The 23,462-nt window shown below is 38.4% G+C and overlaps 1 protein-coding gene across 2 annotated transcripts in view; it reads right to left on the bottom strand.

The window, feature by feature from the left end:
- Positions 1–543: 543 nt before the first annotated feature.
- The window catches only part of NDRG1 (N-myc downstream regulated 1), a 53,334-nt gene continuing 30,415 nt past the window's right edge, over positions 544–23,462 (bottom strand). The window contains exons 1-14 of one of the 2 annotated variants that reach the window (XM_063451041.1): positions 20,498–20,602; positions 13,880–13,985; positions 12,813–12,933; positions 12,255–12,317; positions 11,148–11,208; positions 8,624–8,710; positions 8,211–8,267; positions 6,463–6,566; positions 5,960–6,016; positions 4,687–4,738; positions 4,455–4,502; positions 4,130–4,165; positions 3,451–3,502; positions 544–2,714 (exon numbers count right to left, since the gene is read on the bottom strand). In XM_063451041.1, the coding sequence (XP_063307111.1) occupies positions 2,470–2,714; positions 3,451–3,502; positions 4,130–4,165; positions 4,455–4,502; positions 4,687–4,738; positions 5,960–6,016; positions 6,463–6,566; positions 8,211–8,267; positions 8,624–8,710; positions 11,148–11,208; positions 12,255–12,317; positions 12,813–12,933; positions 13,880–13,985; positions 20,498–20,551 (1,143 nt within the window). In that variant the 5' untranslated portion in view covers positions 20,552–20,602 and the 3' untranslated portion in view covers positions 544–2,469. Of the gene's footprint in view, positions 2,715–3,450; positions 3,503–4,129; positions 4,166–4,454; positions 4,503–4,686; positions 4,739–5,959; positions 6,017–6,462; positions 6,567–8,210; positions 8,268–8,623; positions 8,711–11,147; positions 11,209–12,254; positions 12,318–12,812; positions 12,934–13,879; positions 13,986–20,497; positions 20,603–23,462 lie in introns of those variants that run through there. The other variant, XM_063451040.1, reaches the window with a different exon arrangement.

Below are 23,462 nucleotides of genomic sequence, written 5' to 3'. Positions count from 1 at the left end.
GGGGAATAATGGACGTTTGGTAACATCTCACAAAGGCCTCAATTTAAAAAGCTTTCAAAATTATTCCAATCTGTAATGAAAATGTTTCTAATGATTTATCTATAAATAACCAATAAAGTCTATGCGAATGTCTTTAGCCAAATAATTCAGAAAGTTTTTCCGACGGATTAGAAACATTTTGAAAGCTTATTAAATTAAGACCATCGAGTTAGACGTCAATTTGTTTCAACATTAGTTGTCATATCAGACTAATTATCATGAAAAAAATAAAATTAAACAAAACCAATGGAAGAACTAATGAAACATGCTCAAATCATGTAACCAGTGGACATCTTTTTTTTTTTAAATCATACTTCAAAGATCCAGATTATATTTAACCTTCCTTTAGTCTTCTTCATCCAAGCATTAGTTGTTCTTAGCTTTCCAAATACATAGCACAAAATCTTAACATTGTGATGGTTCCTCTGATGTTGAACAACAAGGTGGGGATCAAAGCCTTTATTTCTTTAATACTATTAAGAAATCAATAATACGACACCACAGTGCAAAGTTACACATTTATTTTTCTTTAATAAATACAATGATCCCATTTGACATATAAAATGAGCTTCTTCAACATAATGAAACTCTAAACAAATCACAGTTTTTCTGCTTGAAAATTTTTTGGAAACATAATTAGAATACTGGAAATCGTAGACCAATAAAGAGGAAAGACTTACATATCTGAAATCAAGCCATACGTGGTTTAATATTATCAAAATAAAATGAAACATATCTTTAAAAATAGAAACAAAACAATATAGTACATACCCTCTATCATCAGAACAAATGAGATGTTTTTAGTGACTTTCACAGATATGATAACCGCTCTATAACCCTCCCCACGTCAAAGATCCCAAAACCCTTTCCCCATAATATAAACCAGAAAATAATTATATTTCAAATGTTTAAAATTTGTGATTTTTTTTTTCATTCATTACAAATTTATTAATTATAAGCACCAAGAATTAATACATATTTTATGGTAGTTCAGTCCATGTTAACAAATAAAGAATAGCCCTCCTTTTTATTTGCCGTTAACGCATTTTTTTTTTCTGTGATCACAATTAACAAGATAGTGGTATCCCATTGATGATATTCACAATATTATCCACACAGATTTTAACAACCTGCCACAATACAATAATATTGCTTTGTTTGCTTATACTAAACAGTTAAAGGGACACTCAAAGGACCATAGCCACTATTATTTATATAGTTGTGATGGTGCAAGAAGTCTATGGGATGGACTCTGCGTGCATGAAAACCTCCATTCTTTGTCAAATCCTCCTGAACAGTAATATGACGATAACTAGCAGGACTGCACCCGTAGATTCCTTGAGCCATGTCCTTTGCGATAAAATGTGGAGGTTTTGGTACTTTGAACATTCCTTTATCACAGTTTAATACTATCAATAATATATATATATATATTTTTTTTTCAGGGTTTAATAAAATCAGAAATATAATTGTACGTACAAAAAGAAAGCCACTGATCGGCAGCTCATTGAAGAAGCTATTTTCTCTAGTTTATACAAACTATTAAAATAGATATTTTTTTTAATGCACAACACATTTATAAATATTCTCTCTTTCAATTATATATTTACAAAATGCTCCAGCTTGTTGCTTCCTCTTATTTTCTTTCAATATTAAAATTTAGTGATGAGACAGACACGTTCAAAATTCACAAAAAAACAGTGGGGCCACTGAGATAGAGTTCAGAATGACTGAGGACGACATTAGATGCCTACAACAGACACAGTGAGATGTTTAGTTGCTTGTTAATAGCTTGCTTTGACTATCTCCTTTCATTTATTTACATACCTGGGAATATGTGGGATATGCCCACAGGTTCTAACAGAACATTATCGGACCTCCTCGGAGGAGGATGGTATTTAGACACACCACTCCTCAATTCATTCTAAATCATGAATGCCCATTGGGTTTATGAGCAAGCTACTCTGCCTCCTTTGGTATCAGCCAAAATGTATTCTGGAACTGTTCATACACTGGCCTGTCTCTCATCCTACTTGTTAGACATGAACAGAGAGGTCGATGCGCTGGGTTTAATACATACATCCCAGGCATGTTTGTTTCCATAAGCTGAGCTAGTAGCAGCTATTGGTTAACTAATGGTTAAAGCTTTCTCACAAGGTTTTGACATTCTAAGCGCCAGAAATGCACCGCAGTGTTTGCACGCCTCACTGGCACTAAAATGGTTAACTCTCGTTCTCTTTGGTCCAAAGATAGCTCTTGTTCACAGAGCTGACATCCCATTTAACCCATTGGCTGACAGAAGGGCCCTGGCAGTGAAAAGGGTTACATTTTTTTAATTAACTTTTTTTGTTTTGTTTTTTTTTTATTGTTTTTTTTTTATTTTTTATCTGTACAGTTGGCAGGCATGTATTGTTTGGTACGTAACCCAGCTTAGCACGAAACCTCCATAGATTTTGCATTGTTGAGATCAGGGTTGGCTGGGTTGTTGTCAGTGTGGGAACGGCTGCGATTTCCGTCTCCTGTCTGAGACCTGCTCCGGGCGCCCTCTCCGGTGTGTGAACGGCTTCTGGAGCCCTCATTCGTGTGAGACCTGCTTCTGTTGCCATCTAAGGATGAGACACTGGCACCAGATCCTGTACGAGATCTCATTAATCTGGTCATGCTCGCAGCGGGCACTAGGGATGAAACATGACAGCTCAGATTTACAGCAATATGGACGTGAAAGTATGGACAATATAGGAAAACATAAAGTTATCGACATTCTGACTACGTATGGCTTTCCATATCTCCTCTGGTTTGGCATCTGCCCTGTCTCTACCTGGACTGAACTGGACTTTAATAACAATTGGTAAATACTTAATGTGAACTTCTGGGTAATATCTAAAAAACAATGGGAAAAATTATGAATAAAAGAAAAACAAAAAAAATATTCATAGTTTTAAAATTCCCTTTGATGCAGATCCCTCTTACATCTGGATAGACTCCTGTCCCATTAACCTATACACAGCAGGGATAAGTGGTTCATCTCCAAGAGCAGTTCAACTCATCGCACCAAATTAATGGACAGCTCCAGACACTGACAATATGCAGCTTGAACAAACACTAACACAGGCTGCCTGGATCTGAGAGTTCTGTGTGGCCTCATTGACAGCTTTAAGGGGTTGTCAGTCATTTAAAGTCTAGAAAAGTGATGATGTTTGCCTCCATTGTGAAACTTGTTTGTCAATTCAGAAAAACTTTGGTAAATTAATCCACAAAATATAATGTCAGCTAGAGGGAGCTCTTCACATGATAAACTAGACTTGACCTGTTCAGTAAAATATTTTAAGTGTTCTTTTAAATAGCTTATAGATAATGTTCATCAGCTTAAAAGAGAAGAGAAAAATATTGCATTTGGTTGTATATACTTACTGTATCCCATTCCTTGAACAAAGTATTTAAAGGCTTCGGCTAGTTTTGCAGGCTGAAATGGAAAACATTATTTTGTTAGTGATTGTTAAGTTGTCTTTAAGTAAAGAGACATTTATATATTTTGAGTTTAGATCTGCCTTTTTTAAACTTGAATTTTGAAAATATTCTCTCACTGTAGTATGTACGCTTTATATATTTTGTTTTTTCACTAAATAATCAATGCTTAAGGATAAGAGAATAGGGAGAGAGCCATTCGTTTCTTCTTCGATGACTCAATGTGATACTCTGAGATCAGCTAATGTAGTCAGTTCTAGACAAAGTTTTAAAACCCAAGTTAGATATAAAAGAAAGTATTAACTTTTAGTAGTCTGCACTATGCATCGCCCCTAATTTCTCTCTATGTAATTCCTCAAGGCTCATATACAGTGTGGATTTTCAAGATGTCTTCAAACGACAAGTTGTGATACACTAATTATGATTCTTCATGTCATTGTGCCAAATTCACCTGATATTATCTGAGGGATTTCCCAAAGCCAGCACAGAATGGGTGCTTGGGCTAAATGTAAATACTCTGATGATGCTTAAGCTACAATGTCTAGTCCAGTGACAAACACAAGAGATAAAATGACAAAAATAAAACCAAAATACACAAAATACACAAAAATGTATCAGCCTCTACCTGGATAACTTGAGGGAATCCACCGCAGTCTGACATCTGAGAAGACAAATATAAGTCATTAGTAATATTATCTATATCCTCGCAGCTCATCGTAACAGAACAATATCCTGTTTGCAAAGTATTTTTGACCCCATACTTAACACTTAAATTTTTTTTTTTAATATGTAAATCCTCAAATCTTCATATGCATTATCATTTAAAATGTAGATGTGTAAGCAAGGTGTTGGGTATTTAAAAAGAAAATCCAATGGGGGAATTTCTGTTTGACAGTGAACTAAGCACGGTACGTCAACAAACAGACAGAAGAAGATTCAGTGAGTGTTACCTTCAGCAATGTAGTCTTGGTTGGGTCCAGTTTTGAATTACATTCCACCTACACAGTTAGAAGAAAATTCTGTTTAGTTTTATTCCAAAGTATATTCTCCGGGGTATTTTTTTTCACAGATATGATAACAAGCATATGACAATCAATGCCAACTAGTATAAAGGGCACAGTTGATTATATTAATTTATAGCAACAATTGCCATTTTCCATGAAGACTCATAATTCAGCTTACCACAGCATCGACGGCAGGTGAACTATCGCCTACCACCAGCAGGGCAGGACACCTGGAACACAAGAGGAGGAACTATTAAAACATCTCCCATAACCTAGACCTATGTCCCCATTTCTACTAGACATTATTTTTGTCATTTCCTGAAGGACACTGAGATTATTGCAATGTATTGTTTGTATTTTCACATGACTATCTGCACTTAACCTATATCTACTTAGTGAGGGTTATTTATAAATAAATACCGTAACCGCCATGTTGTCAGAATTAAACAACTGGGCTTAACTGGTCCATGGATTATTATTATTATTATTATTATTATTGGTATGTATATAGCGCAAGCTTATTCCACAGCGCTTTACAATAAAAGGGAAATTGACCAAATGAGACAATAACAAAATATAACAGGGACAATAGGTAGTTGAGGACCCTGCTCAAACAAGCTTACAGTCTAGAGGAGGTGTATTGAGAGAGACAGCAAATAGACATGGTGGGAAAGTAGCAGAACTGGAGGTGAGAGTGGAGTGTGGCCCTATAGGAGAGAGTAAGAGGAAAGTTTGAGAGATAGAATTTACTCTTTTAGGCAATAAGCATTCCTGAAAAGATGGGTTTTGAGGGACTTCTTAAAGGTTCGAAGACTAGGGAAGAGTAGGACAGGGGTAGGCAGGCTGTTCCAAAGGAAAGGAGATGCCCGTGAGAAGTCTTGCAGGCTAGAATTTGCAGTAAGGGTGCGAGCAGAAGACAGGAGAAAGTCAACAGTAAGGTGGAGAGACCGAGAGGGGGCATACCTATGAATCAGTGAAAAAATGTAAGAGGCGCTAGAGTTAATTAGAGCTTTATAGGTAAGGGTTAGTATTTTAAATTGACACCTGTAGGGTACAGGATGCCAGTGTAAGGATTGACAGTGGGGTGAGGTGTGAGAGGAGCGAAAGGAGATAAAGACCAGCCTGGCAGCAGCATTCACCACAAATTGTAGGGGGGCAGTACGGCTTCCACCAAATGAATATAGGGTGACGCATATATGAGATGAAGGGGTCTTAATCAGTGGAAAGGCTAAAATTGGCTTTTTCCACACAAAAAAAAACTGTCTTTCATACATTGGCATGGCCACAGAGTAAGTTTCCTTACATCTGTTGCCAAAAGGTGTGTTTTATTTTTTTATGGCCACATTATTGTTACTATTACAATTTTTATTATTATTTTAAATGTTTTTCAACTAACATTTTTCCCATGTCATGCATGATACAAAAATTAAGTAGAAAAATATGTGACGTACTTCAAAGTGACAGCATTGGTCCCAGGAATAGGTCTTTCAATCTCCAGATCTCTTCGGCTGTAAAACACGAAGCAAACACATATATTTAGGGATCTGTATCTTTATCTTGCAACGTCGCCTGATGGAAAGCTTGGGATATGACTGAATAAGATAAGGAACTCTTGGTGAGAGGACTAGACTTACCATGGCTATATTTGACGTGTCAGGTTTATTAATTGCGCAAACACCGAACAGATTCACAAACATTCTCAGAATCTGGGCTATTTAGAAGTAATTTTTGTAAGTAGTTTTGATGCTGTTTTTATAATATCTACAATGTTTTGCACGTCTAGTGTGAATGTGTCTGATTTTGAAATAAATATACACATCAGAAAGTCCGTGATCACTTGGACTCCAGAGGGCAATAGAGTAAAAGGTCAAAGTATGGAATTTGGTAACAGACTGTATACATGTTTCACATTTCCCACTGAGTCAATAATTGATCACAATATTGTCAGTATTACCTGATGTAAGATTTGACAAAGAGCTGTAAGTTATTCTGGTTGATATCGTTAATAATGTGCTGTCTGTAGGTGTGAACCAAGTCGTGGTTATCGTGAATCTCATCCTAAATTGGAAGAAAGAGAGAGTTTTAGCTTGAACGATTACAGTGCATATACGAATACAGAGTTACTCTGTCTGCCAAATGCAGTTATGGATATCTGAAAGTAGGTCAATATACAATCTGCTTGGCTACAGAGATAACACAATCATTTTACTTATAACAGCTCCAATAATACAGTGAGGGAAACAAGTATTTGATTTTGAACGTTTGCCCACTGACAAAGAAATGACCAGTCTATAATTTTAATGGTAGGTGTATTTTGAGAGACAGAATAACCAAAAAAAAAAAAATCCAGAAAAACCCATGTCAAAAAAGTTATAAATTGATTTGCATGTCAATGAGTGAAATAAGTATTTGACCCCTTCGACTTAGTACTTGGTGGAAAAATCCTTGTTGGCAATCACAGAGGTCAGATGTTTCTTGCAGTTGGCCACCAGATTTGCACACATCATCTTTGGTACTGAGTAGCAAGAGCTATTCAGCAAGAGGGATGGGTCGAAGAAGAAGTTGATCATAAAGGTTTAAGATTGTTTGAGTATTACAATAATTGTGTTACTGGGAAGTCTTCCCAGCCAGCGCCTTATTATGGCGCCCAGGAGATGACCACTCCCAACATCCCATCAGCAATGACCGAAATGCAGCTGACCATGGTCCCCACTCCTGGCTAAAAAAAACTATTACACCCTTAGAAAAAGCCTTATCAGTAATGCAGGGACTTCTGTCATATGATCCATGACACAGGCTGTTTCACTTACCGCTCTTTTAATGGTTCTCACTTTTCTTAATACAACCTCGTGCTAGCTTACAATGCAGAGATTCTTGTGTCTTTCTTTTATTTTCATATTGTTTTATAAGCATGGTTTATATTATGCCTCACTTCCCTCCACGTCTACATAATCCTGCATACTTACGATACGTTTACCTCTAACCTAACAGACATGTCTGGATAGCCTGACACTCTAGTTTAATGTACCTTATAAATTGTGCAAATGACAATGTATGATTATGCAGTAGCCTCTATTGCTCATACATTTAAAAAAAACAAAAACGTGTAATGTTATCGATGCCACACAACTGTTATATAATGTTTTATTATCTGTTTGCGCCAGCTGTTGTGGCAGTGCAAACCTGCCTGTTTAACCTATACACAAATAAAATAAAGAATTAAAATAAATAAATAAATACACCTACCTTTAAAATTATAGACTGATCGTTTCTTTGTCAGTGTTCAAACGTTCAAAATCAGCAGGGGATCAAATACTTTTTCCCCTCACTGTACGTATCCGACTGAAAACTATATGTGCCAGAGAAATAACTATGTATTGTTTAATTTAATATTGTGTATTATGTTGTAACTCTTCATTGGACCAAAATTAATGAATAAATCAACTCCAAAAACTGCGAATTTTGCATAATTGACGATTTCCAACAAAGAGCTTGAATCTTTTGGTCATATTTTGTGTTGAGAAAGGAGTCTAACTTACATAATAGTGTAATTTTGTCCTCATTCCTTTTGTCATTTTATCATTGTAATGCAATCATAGCATTTTGTACATAGTGTATTGCTATTATAGCAAAGGTGAATAAAATGAGCCGAGAAGTGTTCTGTTATCGAAGGTGTTATAAGAATATTTCAGAAATTGTTACCTTTGAAAAAAGATGAGATATCACCATGTCAGGCAAGGCGTGGGCCCATCCAGAAATCTAAAAATAAAATAAAATTAATGATATCATTCAAAAGCTGTAAGTTACTCTGATTTATATATACACACGTAGGCAACGATTACTGGAGACACATATTTACTTTTACTGATCAGATCACTAAACTAAGACAATATGAAGTTATTCTATGCTTCTAAGCATAACCACCCGACCATAAGCTAATCACCATAACCTTAAATCCATTTTTTTGAGGAAATCATATTATTTGTGATCTGTTTGAGAGACAACTGGGACCCAAATCTATGTATCGGGCGCAGTGGAATTATACTTTATCTTTCTTAAAGCCCCACACACAAATAGTTCACTAGCCAAATGCGAGGTGCAGAACCTCAATTTACCTTGGTTGCAGCCCAGTCCATCCAGCCTTCAGCACAGGGGTTAATGTTAATCAGCACCAGTCCTTCTACCATGCTAGGGTGATTCAGCTGGGACACAAAAATACATGTGTTTAAAAAATATGTACTGATAAAATAAATTACATGATGCTATTTCAGTCCAAACAACAAATATTTGGTATTTTTTTGTGTGGATTTCAAGACCTTAGAAACTATATGGAGTGTCATGTAAACCTATTTTATTAAAGGGAACCTCCAGGCACCATAACAACTTTGTTGTGAAAACGAGGACCACTTCATTGTGATGAAGTTGTTATGTTGCGAGGAAGTACCTGGCACCAGATTAGTTCCAATTAAATTGTTATGGTGCCTGAAGTGTTATTAATTCCCATAATAAACGAGAGGCATTAATCACTTCCATGAAGTTAGGAGACCTTAATTTGTGTCAGGTAGTGCAGCAGAGCCCCCTCTCTGTATATGCTATGTTTGAGGTCTCACATGTATGAGGCTGGCCCAGTTTACACAATAACCCTATTCTAAAATATAATGTAATATAAAAGATACGTAATGAAAATAATGTCACCGAGGGATTTTACCCAACCTTCAGAATTATGGTTTTATGCTCAATGGCATTATTTACCCATAATGCACAGTTCACCAATATGTATCCTCTATTAATATGTAATGTCTACAATAAAACAAAAGGTCTTGAATAAAAGACACAACACTAGTGATAATGTACCAGGCAAAATATTGACTGGCTATTTTAATATTGATTCCCACGTAAAAACTACTGTTACAGGTAAATGATACATTAATCAAACAAAGAGAGAGTTAAACAAGAAAACCAAAAAGGATATCCAAGAAACCCAGAGAAGAGGTTTCTGGTACAAACAGAATGAGTAAAGATCATGAAGACCCTCTAAGTCATCAGCTGGTTTTATTTCTTCTTTACTTTGAGTATGAATTGGAAGTGGTGAAGAACACTAAATATTGTCACAGAACTCTTTTCTGTTTGCCCTCTGCAGTGGCATGGAATGTTAAGCTACGGTTTACATTGGAGCAGTTACTACAGAAAATAGTAAATTATATTTCTAATGAAGTGAGGACCACTGTGGGACCATTGTGTCGTTAAAGTACAAAAAGCATTCTCTTGCAGACCACTGGCGGAACTACCTCGGTCACACGGGTCGCAACTGCGACTGGGCCCGTCATTCCAGGGGGCCCAGCCGCCCTGTCGACCCCTGTGACCAGGATGGCCTGCCAGCATTTTGGTGTGGCCACGACCGCACGGAAAAACTCTTGGGGCCACCCAATGGCAATGCATTTCCTGGAGCCCATTCAGCACTGCAGCGCTGCAACACTTTAAGAGCGTGACTGGGCCCCAGTCAGAGCTGGGAGGAAGCCGTCACAGAGCCACGCAGGAGGAGAGGCGGGAGTCAGAGTGGGAGCTTTGACTCCCATCCGCATGAGGCAGCCACTGGACCCCAGGTAAGTCACTAAATTTGTTTTAACAGTTTGTGTGTGTGTGTGTGTGTGTGTGTGAGAGAGATAAAGAATGTCTGTATCAGTATATCTGTGTGTGTGTGTGTGTGTGTCTGTCTGAGTGTGTGTCTGTATGTCTGTGTGTACCTGTCGGTATGTCTGTGTGTGTATGTGTCTGTCTGTGTGTGTGCCTGTATGTCTGTGTGTGTGTGTGTGTGTGTGTGTTTGTATGTCTGTGTCTCTGTGTGAATGTGTGTGTCTGTATGTATGTGTGTTTATATGTATGTGTTTGCATGTCTGTGTGTGTGTGTATGTGTCTGTGTGTGTGTCTATATGTGTGTGTGTGTGCCTACATGTGTATGTGTCTGTGTGTGTGTGTCTATATGTGTGTGTGTGTGTGCCTACATGTGTATGTGTGTCTGTCTGTATGTATGTGTCTCTGTGTGTGTGTCTGTATGTATGGGTGTCTGAGTGTATGTGTTTGTGTGTGTGTGTGTTTGTGTGTTTATATGTATGTGTCTGTGTGTATGTGTGTCTGTATGTATGTGTGTGTGTGTGTATGTGTGTGTCTACATGTATGTGTGTCTGTGTGTGTGTCTGCATGTGTATCTGTTTGTCTACATGTGTGGGGGGGCAGGGATGTGGGGGACGGGGACATATGGGGTGAGGGGTAGATGTATGGGGGAGCAGAGACGTATGGGGTGGGGGGGGCAGGCAGGGCAATATTTGTACTGGGGCCCTGTGATTTCTAGTTACGCCTCTGTTGCAGACTATAAGTACAGCTGATAACGGGTAGTCTTTACTTTGTGAATCTGTCTTAATCAACTATAAACTTTTTGCTGTAAGTATCAATGTTTGCGACATGCTAAACATGGCACGATTCCATTACGGGATTATTAGCGGTCGTGTTCCACCTGTTTTAGTGTGTAACTTGGTAAATATCTGACATTACGATTCTAAAGTTTTTTTCACTGATGGTTATTACCTGGAAGGTACATTTGAAAATACTTCCTACAAATAAACAAAGACGTTAGACACTTACTGCAAATCTGGTGAGAACATAAGCTCCAGCTCCGATTCCCATTCCAAGTATTGACTTCAACCTGCAAAATATAAAATGTGATGTGTTTAGTGAAAATTTGAAAAAACTCTCCTTTTTTAAATGATCTAAACAGAAATTATTTTAGAAAATGTCCTGATTCTTTTTAGCATCGCTTGGTCCATGAAAACGCAGGCCCAAAACTCTACTTCAAGGCTGCACAAATCTCTTGTTCTTCTTTGACAAGGATGGTATTGGTTGATACATTGTATTAGTTAAAGGGACCCTATAGGCACCCAGAGTGCCTATAGGTGTCCAGTGGGCTGAAAAACCACATATGAATCAATGCTTTCCTATAGGGAAGGCCTAAGGAGCGCTGCAAATGCGCATTAGTCCCCCCCATCGACTGACGTCTGCGGAGGAAGAGGAACCCGACCCAGCTCCGAGGGAATCAAGAAAGTGACAAAAGTTAATTTTTAACCCTTTACATCACCAGTGGCAAGGGGTCACGAGGGAGGGGGCAAAGGGTTCCTACAGTGCTAGGAATATAGCTTTGTATTTCTAACACTATAGTGTTCCTTTAAACACAAATAAATTATCACTTTACATATAAGTGTGGACTGATGGAACATTTACATTGCGAGCTGGTGTGGCCGTACCAGGCCCATTGCTCCTTCTACAAATCAGCAGGTGTGTCTACATTAACTATGCAGCGTTTATTAAATTACGATTAACAGGATATCACTAACTGTTTTGCAACAGCTACTGAGCTTGCATCTTGGAACTGATTTAAATTTCCACAAAGTTCACATAATTCTTAGTCTTCCATTGGCTGGGAGCAATCATGGAATCTGTAGTCTAATAATTGCTATGGAGGAGCACAGCTTGATGCCCCTGTTTAAGGTGTATCACCCTATACAGAGTGGGAAGCTATGACAATGCTAACGCCAGTCAGATTACAGGATAAGATTACTGTTGTGGCACATAGTGGATAGATCACATTCATTATTTAACACATTCTTGTCATTTTACTCTATTTATTTGACGGAATTACAATGTACATTAAATAAATAATTGTCATAAATGGAACAAAATATACATTTTTCTTACCCAAGTTGTTGGACAACGCCAGGCAGCATTTCAGCCAGTTGATCCATTGAAGGATACACGTAACTGTATAAAGAAACGTCCAAGTCAGGTGACAAAAACAATTGAGAAACCCATTACAGAATCCAAACATGGCTTCCATACTGTTAACGCAGCAGAGTTGGCAGGCCATGTACAAAATATAACTGGTACCAAGATGACATGCAGGTCTACAATTAATTCCGCAATGGTATCCACGAAGCAAAACATCAGGGATATCTACAATTCTTTGCACACGTAAGACATACCATTTAGAGAGTTTTTCAGTTGTCTCTTTAATTTTATAAAATTGTACTGCCTAAAGATTGGAACTCGAGAGTATGAAACTGTAGGTTTTACATCTGTAACTAATAATATACATTTATTTTTCTCTTTCAGCCATTGACGTTACTGTCGGCTAATTTGTGTAGTCACTAAGCAGTCCTAAACCATAATGCCCGATAATTCCCATCCAGGCTAAAGGGATAAAGGGATCCTTAACCTAGAAAGTCACCATACGAAGTAAATACATTAGTATCTCACCCAGCTGGAAACGAAGCCGCTCCCTCCTGCTGACCGGGGGCATCAACGTGACACACCGAGAAATGCTGGGTAATTTCGTGCATGTCCTCGAAGTTAAAGAGGGAATTGAAGCAGGTTTTGTCTGTGTAACAAAGAGAAATTAATTAAAGAATCTCATTAAAACAAATAGTGAAATGTATCAGTAATATCCAAAACATTAACAGATACAGTGCTGGCAGAGGAGCTGAAGAAACAGAACTGTCTCCTCAGCTTTTACCCTAAGGACATAATAAATAAGTAACCATTTTATTTCAAAATCTATTTTTATTTTTTAAATGATGGCCCATTCAGGTTGTTTTTAAAATGAAGCTGGAGTTTTTGTATTCATTCATTTAACACTGATTTCCCCTTGTTTTTTCTCTCATAATATCATTGGAGAGGAGTGGATTATAAAGGCCAGCAGCTGCAGGTAGCAACTGCTTTTCAGTAGTGTAACTCCCACTAATCTCAGGCAGACTGGGACATGCGCTGTACAATGTCAACTAAAGAGTGCTTTACAGAGAATAGCACACAGATGATGTCATCACCATGAAATAATGGACAGACAGCACATGTTTTCAAATCCTGTACTGCATCAGACTATAATACAAAGTATATGTTAGTGTACGTTCTAGAATTTCTGAGTTTCATTAGTTTCTGGCATGTGACTCCCATCATCCTGGGGCAGACCAGGACATATCACATTAGCAATATGAACAGTGAGAGACCAGTCCATACCGAATGCTCAAAAAGAGCTTGGCTCACAATCAGGAGTGGCACCATAACCATTATTAATTAATAATATATGTTACCTGGAGAGTTTTTCCACTTGTGGCAAACTCCTTATTATTAAACATTTAATCAGCGCGCCATTTTGTACGATCACCATGTGGGGTTAAAATGAGCTAAAAGAGTTATTTAACTGTCTACATCATCCATCACATGCAGAGCCATTCATGCATTATTTTTAACCATAAATTAGTTCCGAATCAATGTGACCAAAAGGCCTACGTGAATGCCACATAACCAAGTTAGAACATTAAACTTACAGTTTAATCCGATGTCATGGTAAGTTAAAATCACTGGTCTGTTCTGTCTCGGAGTCCCACACATCGTGACGTGGACAACTCCGTGGGCTGTTTCGATGTCATGTTCCTGTTACGTTTTATAAAAATATATATTGTCAGGCTCCAAAAATAATACATAACAGTATAACCACCTCTTTTTAATTTTAACATATTTACATTTATCTTCAAGGAACCATACATAATTCTGTCAGGGTTTTTCACTAAGGCAAGAATTCAAAGTGAATTTCAAATTTAAATCCAAAACAGCCAAACTGAAAGCCTAGCTAACTATGAATTATCACGTTAGTAAATAGATCTATGTAATTGTGAGTAGAGAATATTTCATGTAAAAAGGATTATGGAATGTGGACGAGCTGGCTATAACTCTCTTATAAAGGGTCTCGTCATTAAGCACCGCGTTATGAGAAGCAAAGTAAATCGCAAAATGTAGAAAAAGCTAGGAAATTGACAACATTTGCAAGTCATTTATCAGCTCACCACAACTTCCTGTTTGATGAACAGACTCTTCCATGCAGGACAGAAGGCGTGTGCGCTTAAGAGACAATCTGGTAGAACGGAATAAAATATTGTTTTTCCAACTGACTATCTTAGCATAAAATTGTCGGTTAGTTCCGGACAACTGCCAGTTTAGAAAAAAACCCTGATCTATCCATGCTGGCAGCTTTTATGCGTATCGAAAGGAAACTATTATTATTATAATTATTGTTGGCATTTATTTAGCACGAACTTATTCCGTAGCGCTTTACAATATTACAAAAGGGGGAAAATGAAACAATAAATTAGATAATTACAAAATGTTACAGGAACAATAGGTTGATGAGGACCTTACAGTCTGGAGGAGGTGGGGTACGAAAACACAATAGGAAGGACATTGAGGGGATAGCAACCAAGCGACAAGGTGCAACCAGGCGACAAGCGAAAGTAGCAGAACTGAAGGTGAGAGTGGAGTGTGGCCCAATCTTTAGAATCATGGCCTCCAAGTGAGAGAACCATTTTAAATGTTGGCCACTTGTAAAATATACATGCTGCAGGCCTGTGGAATTGTCTTAAAGGGACACTATAGTCACCCAGACCACTTCAGCTCAATGAAGTGGTCTGGGTGCCAGGCAGTGGCGTACTAAGGAAGGGCGGGGGGGGGGGCGGCCCGCCCCGGGTGCCACTGACTAGGGGGGTGCCATGACGTCCGGTGTCATGTGTCACCCCCCGGCCCCCATCATTACGCTGTGCACAGCCGCAGCACCTTTGCGGCCCGGCAGGACTTACTACATGGATGAGGGGAGGAGTGTTGCGGGCCGCGGCGTCGCGCAACGTGATGACGTCGTGCGCAGCGCCGTCAGCCCGCCTTCACGGATCTTCAGCGGAAGGATCCGGGGCGGTGAGGCACCCAGTCGGTCAAGGCATCAATACAATGTAAGTAGTCATTTTATGTGATGGGGCTAAATTAATTAAAGGGGGGGGGTGGATAATGGATTAATTAAAGAATTAAAGGGGAGGGAGGTTTAATTAAGGGGGGTGTGTATTAATTAAGGGGGGTGTATTAATTAAGGGGGGTGTATTACTTAAGGGGGGTGTATTAATTAAGGGGGGAGTGAGTATTAATTAAGGGGGGTGTATTAATTAAGGGGGGTGTATTAATTAAGGGGGATGCATTAATTAAGGGGGAGTGAGTATTAATTAAGGGGGGTGTGTTAATTAAGGGGGTGTATTAATTAAGGGGGTGTATTAATTAAGGGGGGTGTATTAATTAAGGGGGATGTATTAATTAAGGGGGGAGTGAGTATTAATTAAGGGGGGTGTATTAATTAAGGGGGTGTATTAATTAAGGGGGGAGTGAGTATTAATTAAGGGGGTGTATTAATTAAGGGGGTGTATTAATTAAGGGGGGAGTGAGTATTAATTAAGGGGGTGTATTAATTAAGGGGGTGTATTAATTAAGGGGGGTGTATTAATTAAGGGGGGAGTGAGTATTAATTAAGGGGGGTGTATTAATTAAGGGGGTGTATTGATTAATTAAGGGGGGAGTATTAATTAAGGGGGCAGTGAGTATTAATTAAGGGGGGTGTATTAAGGGGGTGTGGGTTAATTAAGGGGGGTGTATTAATTAAGGGGTGTGTGGATTAATTAAGGGGGGATATTAATTAAGGGGGGAGTGAGTATTAATTAAGGGTGGTGTATTAAGGGGGAGTGAGGATTAATTAAGGGGGGAGTGGATTAATTAAGGGGTGAGTGGATTAATTAAGGGGGATGTATTAATTAAGGGGGAGTGAGGATTAATTAAGGGGGGTGTATTAATGGGGGTGTGAGTTATTTAAGGGGGGTCTATTAATTAAGGGGGTGTATTAAGGGGGAGTGAGGATTAATTAAGGGGTGAGTGGATTAATTAAGGGGTGAGTGGATTAATTAAGGGGGATGTATTAATTAAGGGGGTGTGGATTAATTAAGGGGGGTGTGGATTAATTAAGGGGGGTGTATTAAGGGGGAGTGAGGATTAATTAAGGGGTGTATTATAATTAAGGGGGGTGTATTAATTAAGGGGGTGTGGATTAATTAAGGGGGGTGGAGTAATTAATGGGGGTGTATTAAGGGGGAGTGAGGATTAATTAAGGGGGTGTATTAATTAAGGGGTGTGTGGATTAATTAAGGGGGTGTATTAATTAGGGGTGTGTGGATTAATTAAGGGGGTGTATTAATTAAGGGGTGTGTTGATTAATTAAGGGGGTGTATTAATTAAGGGGGAGTGAGGATTAATTAAGGGGGGTGTATTAATTAAGGGGGTGAGGATTTATTAAGGGGGGTGTATTAATTAAGAGGGGTGTGGATTAATTAAAGGGGGCTGTGGATTAAAGAATTAAAGGGGGAGGTTTAAATAATGGGGGTGCAGGGTTTTTTTTTATTAAGGGGGTTGCAGTATTCTATTTATTAAGGGAGGATGTGCACTGCAGATTTTTGTTTTTTGTTAAGGGGTGTGCAGGGTTTTTATAAGGGGGGTGTGCAGGTTTTTTGTTATTAAGAGGGGTTGTGCACGTTTTTGTTTTTTATTAAGGGGATGTGCAGGATTTTTATGTGTAGGGATTGTATGAAATTTATGTGATCGGGGTGCAGGGTTTTTATATGAAGGGCGAGACAAGGGACTTTGTAGAAAGGGGCAGGGCAGGAGTTTTCTAGAAGGTTCTCACCAGCCCCTTTCTACAAAAGCACTGGTCTTCCCCCTTCTACAAAACTGGCGCATTTTACAAATTTTACAAGCAGTTTACAAATTTGTGCAATAAATATTATTGAAAACATTGAAAAAAGATGTGGGTGTTTTCTTACATTTTTATTATGGGGGGGGGGGCACACTCAGGGTCCGCCCCGGGTGCCAAATGCTCTAGGTACGCCCCTGGTGCCAGGTCCCCCAGGTTTTAACCCTTCAGATGCAAACATAGCAGTTTCAGAGAAACTGCTATGTTTACATTAGGGGTTAATCCAACCTCTAGTGGCTGTCTTCCTGACAGCCGCTAGAGGCGCTTCTGCGACGCTGGTTCCAATTTCGCATCCAGCGTGCAGAGCGACTGTTGAACAATTGTATGGTATTAGTTATTGACTTGGAACAAATCTTTAAATCCTGCAAAATTTGCAGTAACTGGGACAACAACTGGGAGGATAAACTGTACTGGCAGGCTTATGCAATGTATGATCATATAATGTAACTAAATCCCCATTTTTTTGCCTAGATTAGGTGTTTTTAAAAAAAACTTTTACAAACTAATAAAATCTGTCAACATTGAAGTTGCTGTTTAGTAGATAGGAGAGTGCGCTGGATCTTGTGTATTTATTGTATAATATGGCCCCCAGCAGCACCCCATTTAAGCATGTTTAGGTGAGTGCAACCATCCCCCCATGTTTCCTATATATATTTGGGAGTCTAGCCAACTCCTTGGTTCTGCACCCCTCCCTGTTACAGGTGCCTCATCTCAGGTCCCTATTTAGCCTTGTACTGCAGAGAGCCTCAGATGGAATTTTTTCCCAAGTAAGTGGTTAATCTCATAAGAGCAGACATTAGACTGTGAGAGTAGGACCTGCCAAAGATGGGGTACATTGACGTTGTGGCAGGCTTATGCAATGTATGATCATATAATGTAACTAAATCCCCATTTTTTTGCCTAGATTAGGTGTTTTTAAAAAAAACTTTTACAAACTAATAAAATCTGTCAACATTGAAGTTGCTGTTTAGTAGATAGGAGAGTGCGCTGGATCTTGTGTATTTATTGTATAATATGGCCCCCAGCAGCACCCCATTTAAGCATGTTTAGGTGAGTGCAACCATCCCCCCATGTTTCCTATATATATTTGGGAGTCTAGCCAACTCCTTGGTTCTGCACCCCTCCCTGTTACAGGTGCCTCATCTCAGGTCCCTATTTAGCCTTGTACTGCAGAGAGCCTCAGATGGAATTTTTTCCCAAGTAAGTGGTTAATCTCATAAGAGCAGACATTAGACTGTGAGAGTAGGACCTGCCAAAGATGGGGTACATTGACGTTGTGGCAGGCTTATGCAATGTATGATCATATAATGTAACTAAATCCCCATTTTTTTGCCTAGATTAGGTGTTTTTAAAAAAAACTTTTACAAACTAATAAAATCTGTCAACATTGAAGTTGCTGTTTAGTAGATAGGAGAGTGCGCTGGATCTTGTGTATTTATTGTATAATATGGCCCCCAGCAGCACCCCATTTAAGCATGTTTAGGTGAGTGCAACCATCCCCCCATGTTTCCTATATATATTTGGGAGTCTAGCCAACTCCTTGGTTCTGCACCCCTCCCTGTTACAGGTGCCTCATCTCAGGTCCCTATTTAGCCTTGTACTGCAGAGAGCCTCAGATGGAATTTTTTCCCAAGTAAGTGGTTAATCTCATAAGAGCAGACATTAGACTGTGAGAGTAGGACCTGCCAAAGATGGGGTACATTGACGTTGTGGCAGGCTTATGCAATGTATGATCATATAATGTAACTAAATCCCCATTTTTTTGCCTAGATTAGGTGTTTTTAAAAAAAACTTTTACAAACTAATAAAATCTGTCAACATTGAAGTTGCTGTTTAGTAGATAGGAGAGTGCGCTGGATCTTGTGTATTTATTGTATAATATGGCCCCCAGCAGCACCCCATTTAAGCATGTTTAGGTGAGTGCAACCATCCCCCCATGTTTCCTATATATATTTGGGAGTCTAGCCAACTCCTTGGTTCTGCACCCCTCCCTGTTACAGGTGCCTCATCTCAGGTCCCTATTTAGCCTTGTACTGCAGAGAGCCTCAGATGGAATTTTTTCCCAAGTAAGTGGTTAATCTCATAAGAGCAGACATTAGACTGTGAGAGTAGGACCTGCCAAAGATGGGGTACATTGACGTTGTGGCAGGCTTATGCAATGTATGATCATATAATGTAACTAAATCCCCATTTTTTTGCCTAGATTAGGTGTTTTTAAAAAAAACTTTTACAAACTAATAAAATCTGTCAACATTGAAGTTGCTGTTTAGTAGATAGGAGAGTGCGCTGGATCTTGTGTATTTATTGTATAATATGGCCCCCAGCAGCACCCCATTTAAGCATGTTTAGGTGAGTGCAACCATCCCCCCATGTTTCCTATATATATTTGGGAGTCTAGCCAACTCCTTGGTTCTGCACCCCTCCCTGTTACAGGTGCCTCATCTCAGGTCCCTATTTAGCCTTGTACTGCAGAGAGCCTCAGATGGAATTTTTTCCCAAGTAAGTGGTTAATCTCATAAGAGCAGACATTAGACTGTGAGAGTAGGACCTGCCAAAGATGGGGTACATTGACGTTGTGGCAGGCTTATGCAATGTATGATCATATAATGTAACTAAATCCCCATTTTTTTGCCTAGATTAGGTGTTTTTAAAAAAAACTTTTACAAACTAATAAAATCTGTCAACATTGAAGTTGCTGTTTAGTAGATAGGAGAGTGCGCTGGATCTTGTGTATTTATTGTATAATATGGCCCCCAGCAGCACCCCATTTAAGCATGTTTAGGTGAGTGCAACCATCCCCCCATGTTTCCTATATCTATATATATATATATATATATATATATATATATATATATATATATATATATATATATATATATATATATATATATATATATATCAGGATATATATATATCAGGATATATATATATTGGAATTCTGCATAAAAAGTGTATATATACACACACACACACACACACACACACTTTTTATGCAGAAATTCAATGTGTCATTGCTGTGTTTATAGGACATTCATCTCATTATTACGGTCACAAAATATCAATCAAAACTTTTGCAACACAATTGCAGTACAGGACAAAAAGTAGATCCCCAGCTGGCAAGGCATCATGGGAGGTGTAGTTTTGCAACACACAGAGATCTATGTTGTGCACATCCCTGCTTTACCGCAAAGTCAGCTGTACTGTCAGCATGTAAAATGCTATGATAATCATCACAAATATTGCAAAGATTTTCTAAGTCCTACAAGATAGATAGATAGATAGATAGACAGACATAAAGACAGACAGATAGATAGACATATAATTTAATTATAATTACCTCACTGCTTGTGTAGAAAACCGAATTGTCCATATCCAGGACCATTGTGTACATAAGAGATTAGCTAAATATTTCCCGTACCGTCCACAACTCATTGCGAGGTGAAAACGTAACAGGGTTTTATAGACCAGATGCTATTCTGCATAAGTACTGATACTCCCAGAATGCAATTCAAACGCAACAAGCTAAGTTGGGATGTTCTTAAACAGGATCTGTGTCAAAGGTTCATGTTATGACAAATGCTTTTCAAATCCAGCTCAGACAATAAACAAGGTCAAGACAAGAAACCGATGTGTGCCAACTGCGTTGGCAGCTCTCCAAAAGTATTAATCCATCCCAGCGACTCGGAATAACGTAAATGAACGTTACCATAAGCTGGGAATTTGAGGAGCTCCTGAGGTGGATACTGCAAAACAAATGTAATCTGTGTGCAAAATAGCTGCCACGTCGTATGCCGGCCAACAGTCAAAATCATGTCTGAATACAGCTAGAACCAATGGCTGCAAATATCTCATCAATGGCGTCCACAGGATGACAATGGTGGAGGTAACCTCATATCTACATATTATATTATCTATTGACAAAATGGATATAGATATATATGGGTGGATTCTGGATTTAATTGCATCGTATCCAGTTAGACGCAAATGGTAATGGCTCACAATATAATGGCACAAGTGAGAAAAGCCATTTTTGAGACCTGAGCGTGGACTAACCGAAGGGCAAGCGACTGAGTTTCTCTAAGCTTCTCATATTCTCTGTTTGTGTTGTAATACCTTGTCAGAGTACCAACAGGGCACTTTATGAAATATATAATTTGTCTTTGCTCTCTCCTCCAGCTCTGCTTCACTCCTACTTGATATTTCCTATCCTAATGTTTCTAATACCCCACCTCCTATAGACTGTAAGCTCATTTGAGCAGGGTCCTCTTCAACCTATTATTCCTGTAAGTTTTCTTGTAATTGTCTTATTTATTGTTACATCCCCCCCCCTCTCAAAATATTGTAAAGCGCTACGGAATCTGTTGGCGCTATATAAATGGCAATAATAATAATAATAATAATAATAATAATAATACAATTAGAGACGTGACTGCATTAACCCATGCACATGCCAGAAACCAAAAATACAATAAGGATCTAACATAGTATCATGTACCAATAGCTTGTTTGCAAGGTCAGACATTGCCAAATGATGACAGATCCTAACCTAATTCATTTAGCTTAACAGGACTGCACGTGACGATTTGGATTTAAATAGAAGTTATATTTCCATATTAAGGAATACCAGCAATGTATACTTCTATCCCTTGTAGAAGAGAGGTATTCCAGATCACAGGAGCTTCTGGATCTAAAGAGAAGATTTCCAGCAGAGGGGGTCAAGATTAACAGTGGATGAGTTCAAGAGAGCAAAAAACAGGCACATGTCAAGGACAAAGTCCGTGTTGATCCAGACAGGGATTGAGGGCAGTTGGCTTTTATCTGACATCACGAGTACTAAGTGGGAAATCATAGATATTATTCATTGTGTTTGATAGATTGTTTATAGCCTGCTGAACAATAAAGGAACATTAGGAACACAAAAAGTATTTACAAACCTATCTTAGCAGAGTGTGTTTAATTTAGAAGACATTATGTGCTCTGTTCATTACCTGTAGGTGCAAAGCAGACACCCATATGAGACTAGATAAAGTAAAATAGAAAAATTCAAATTGAAACCTTTAAGAAAAGAAACAAACATTTTCTGAAACCTGTAGATGAGTCTGCATAATCAAAGTAGCACATTTTGGGACTTTTTCCAGCAAAACGTGAGGATTTTATCATATTGCTATAATTTGCAAAATATCCAATATTCAATTATTAAATACTGCTATATAATGTTGTATATTATTGTCACAAACACACACACACACACACACACACATACACACACAAACACACACACACACACACATACACACACACACACACACATACAGTGCACGGTTCAGTTTAGCTGCAGATTCGCCGAAAAAGTATTTTAGAGACTCAGCAAAATAATTTTGAAAAACAAATAAATGCATATTGTATCTTGCTTATTGTAATTTGAACATTCCTATATGCCAACTTCCAAGCTCGGAACATGTCAAACAGTATAAACCAATAAACAAGCAGACGCGGTGCTCTTTGTTGCTTTGCAATGTATTTCATGAATTACATAACATACCGCTGAGGTTATAAAGTAACTAGCTAATGGGATTTGTTGCCACATCGATTCATTAAGTGAGAGGAATGCAGACATCAGTGCCAGAGGCGATGGGCTTCGTTTTCTAAACTGTTCTCTGAAGCAAACTAAGGTCTAGCAGAATACACTGTAACAATGCAACTATGATAAAAATGTATACCGTATGTATCTGCTGCTACTAACACACTGCACCTCCGGCAAGAACCGATTCACCAAATATTAAAATCATGCAGATTAGCAATAATGAGCAAAAAGGCTATATATTATGTTGGAAACCTAACCATCCATTTTAGAGTCAAACTTTGTATTTATAATTTTATATGCGTCTTGATGAACTCATATACACTGTAGATAGTGTTCTGAATGACTCATTCACATTTAGTTTAGTTTAATGGTGCAAAAAAAACTTTTATTATCTAATTTCCCTATTATTTATTTATGTGACCGAAGTCAGAATTTGTTTTTCTTCTTAAAATGAATGTTTATGGTGGAGCCTCTTTGTAATATTTCATTAGTGGTCGAAAAACAAGACTTACAGGCCACTCCACTGCTCAAGTACAAAAATAAATCAATGTTTAACAGAAATAACTCCAATGAAAGCACACATGCATTTATTTATGATTTTTTTTTTCATTCGGGGTACAAGTAAAAAGTCCTCTTGTCTGCAGCCATTGCAAGCACTCTCCTGCTAACCCCGCCCAGACTTTCTGTGGCTGTCCAATCACAGGCTTCCCAATGCAGA

This window comes from Pelobates fuscus, chromosome 4, assembly GCF_036172605.1.
Source record: "Pelobates fuscus isolate aPelFus1 chromosome 4, aPelFus1.pri, whole genome shotgun sequence".
NCBI lineage: Eukaryota > Metazoa > Chordata > Amphibia > Anura > Pelobatidae > Pelobates > Pelobates fuscus.
Note: the sequence above shows the minus strand (reverse complement) of the source record. Positions and strands in the feature narration are given on the sequence as shown.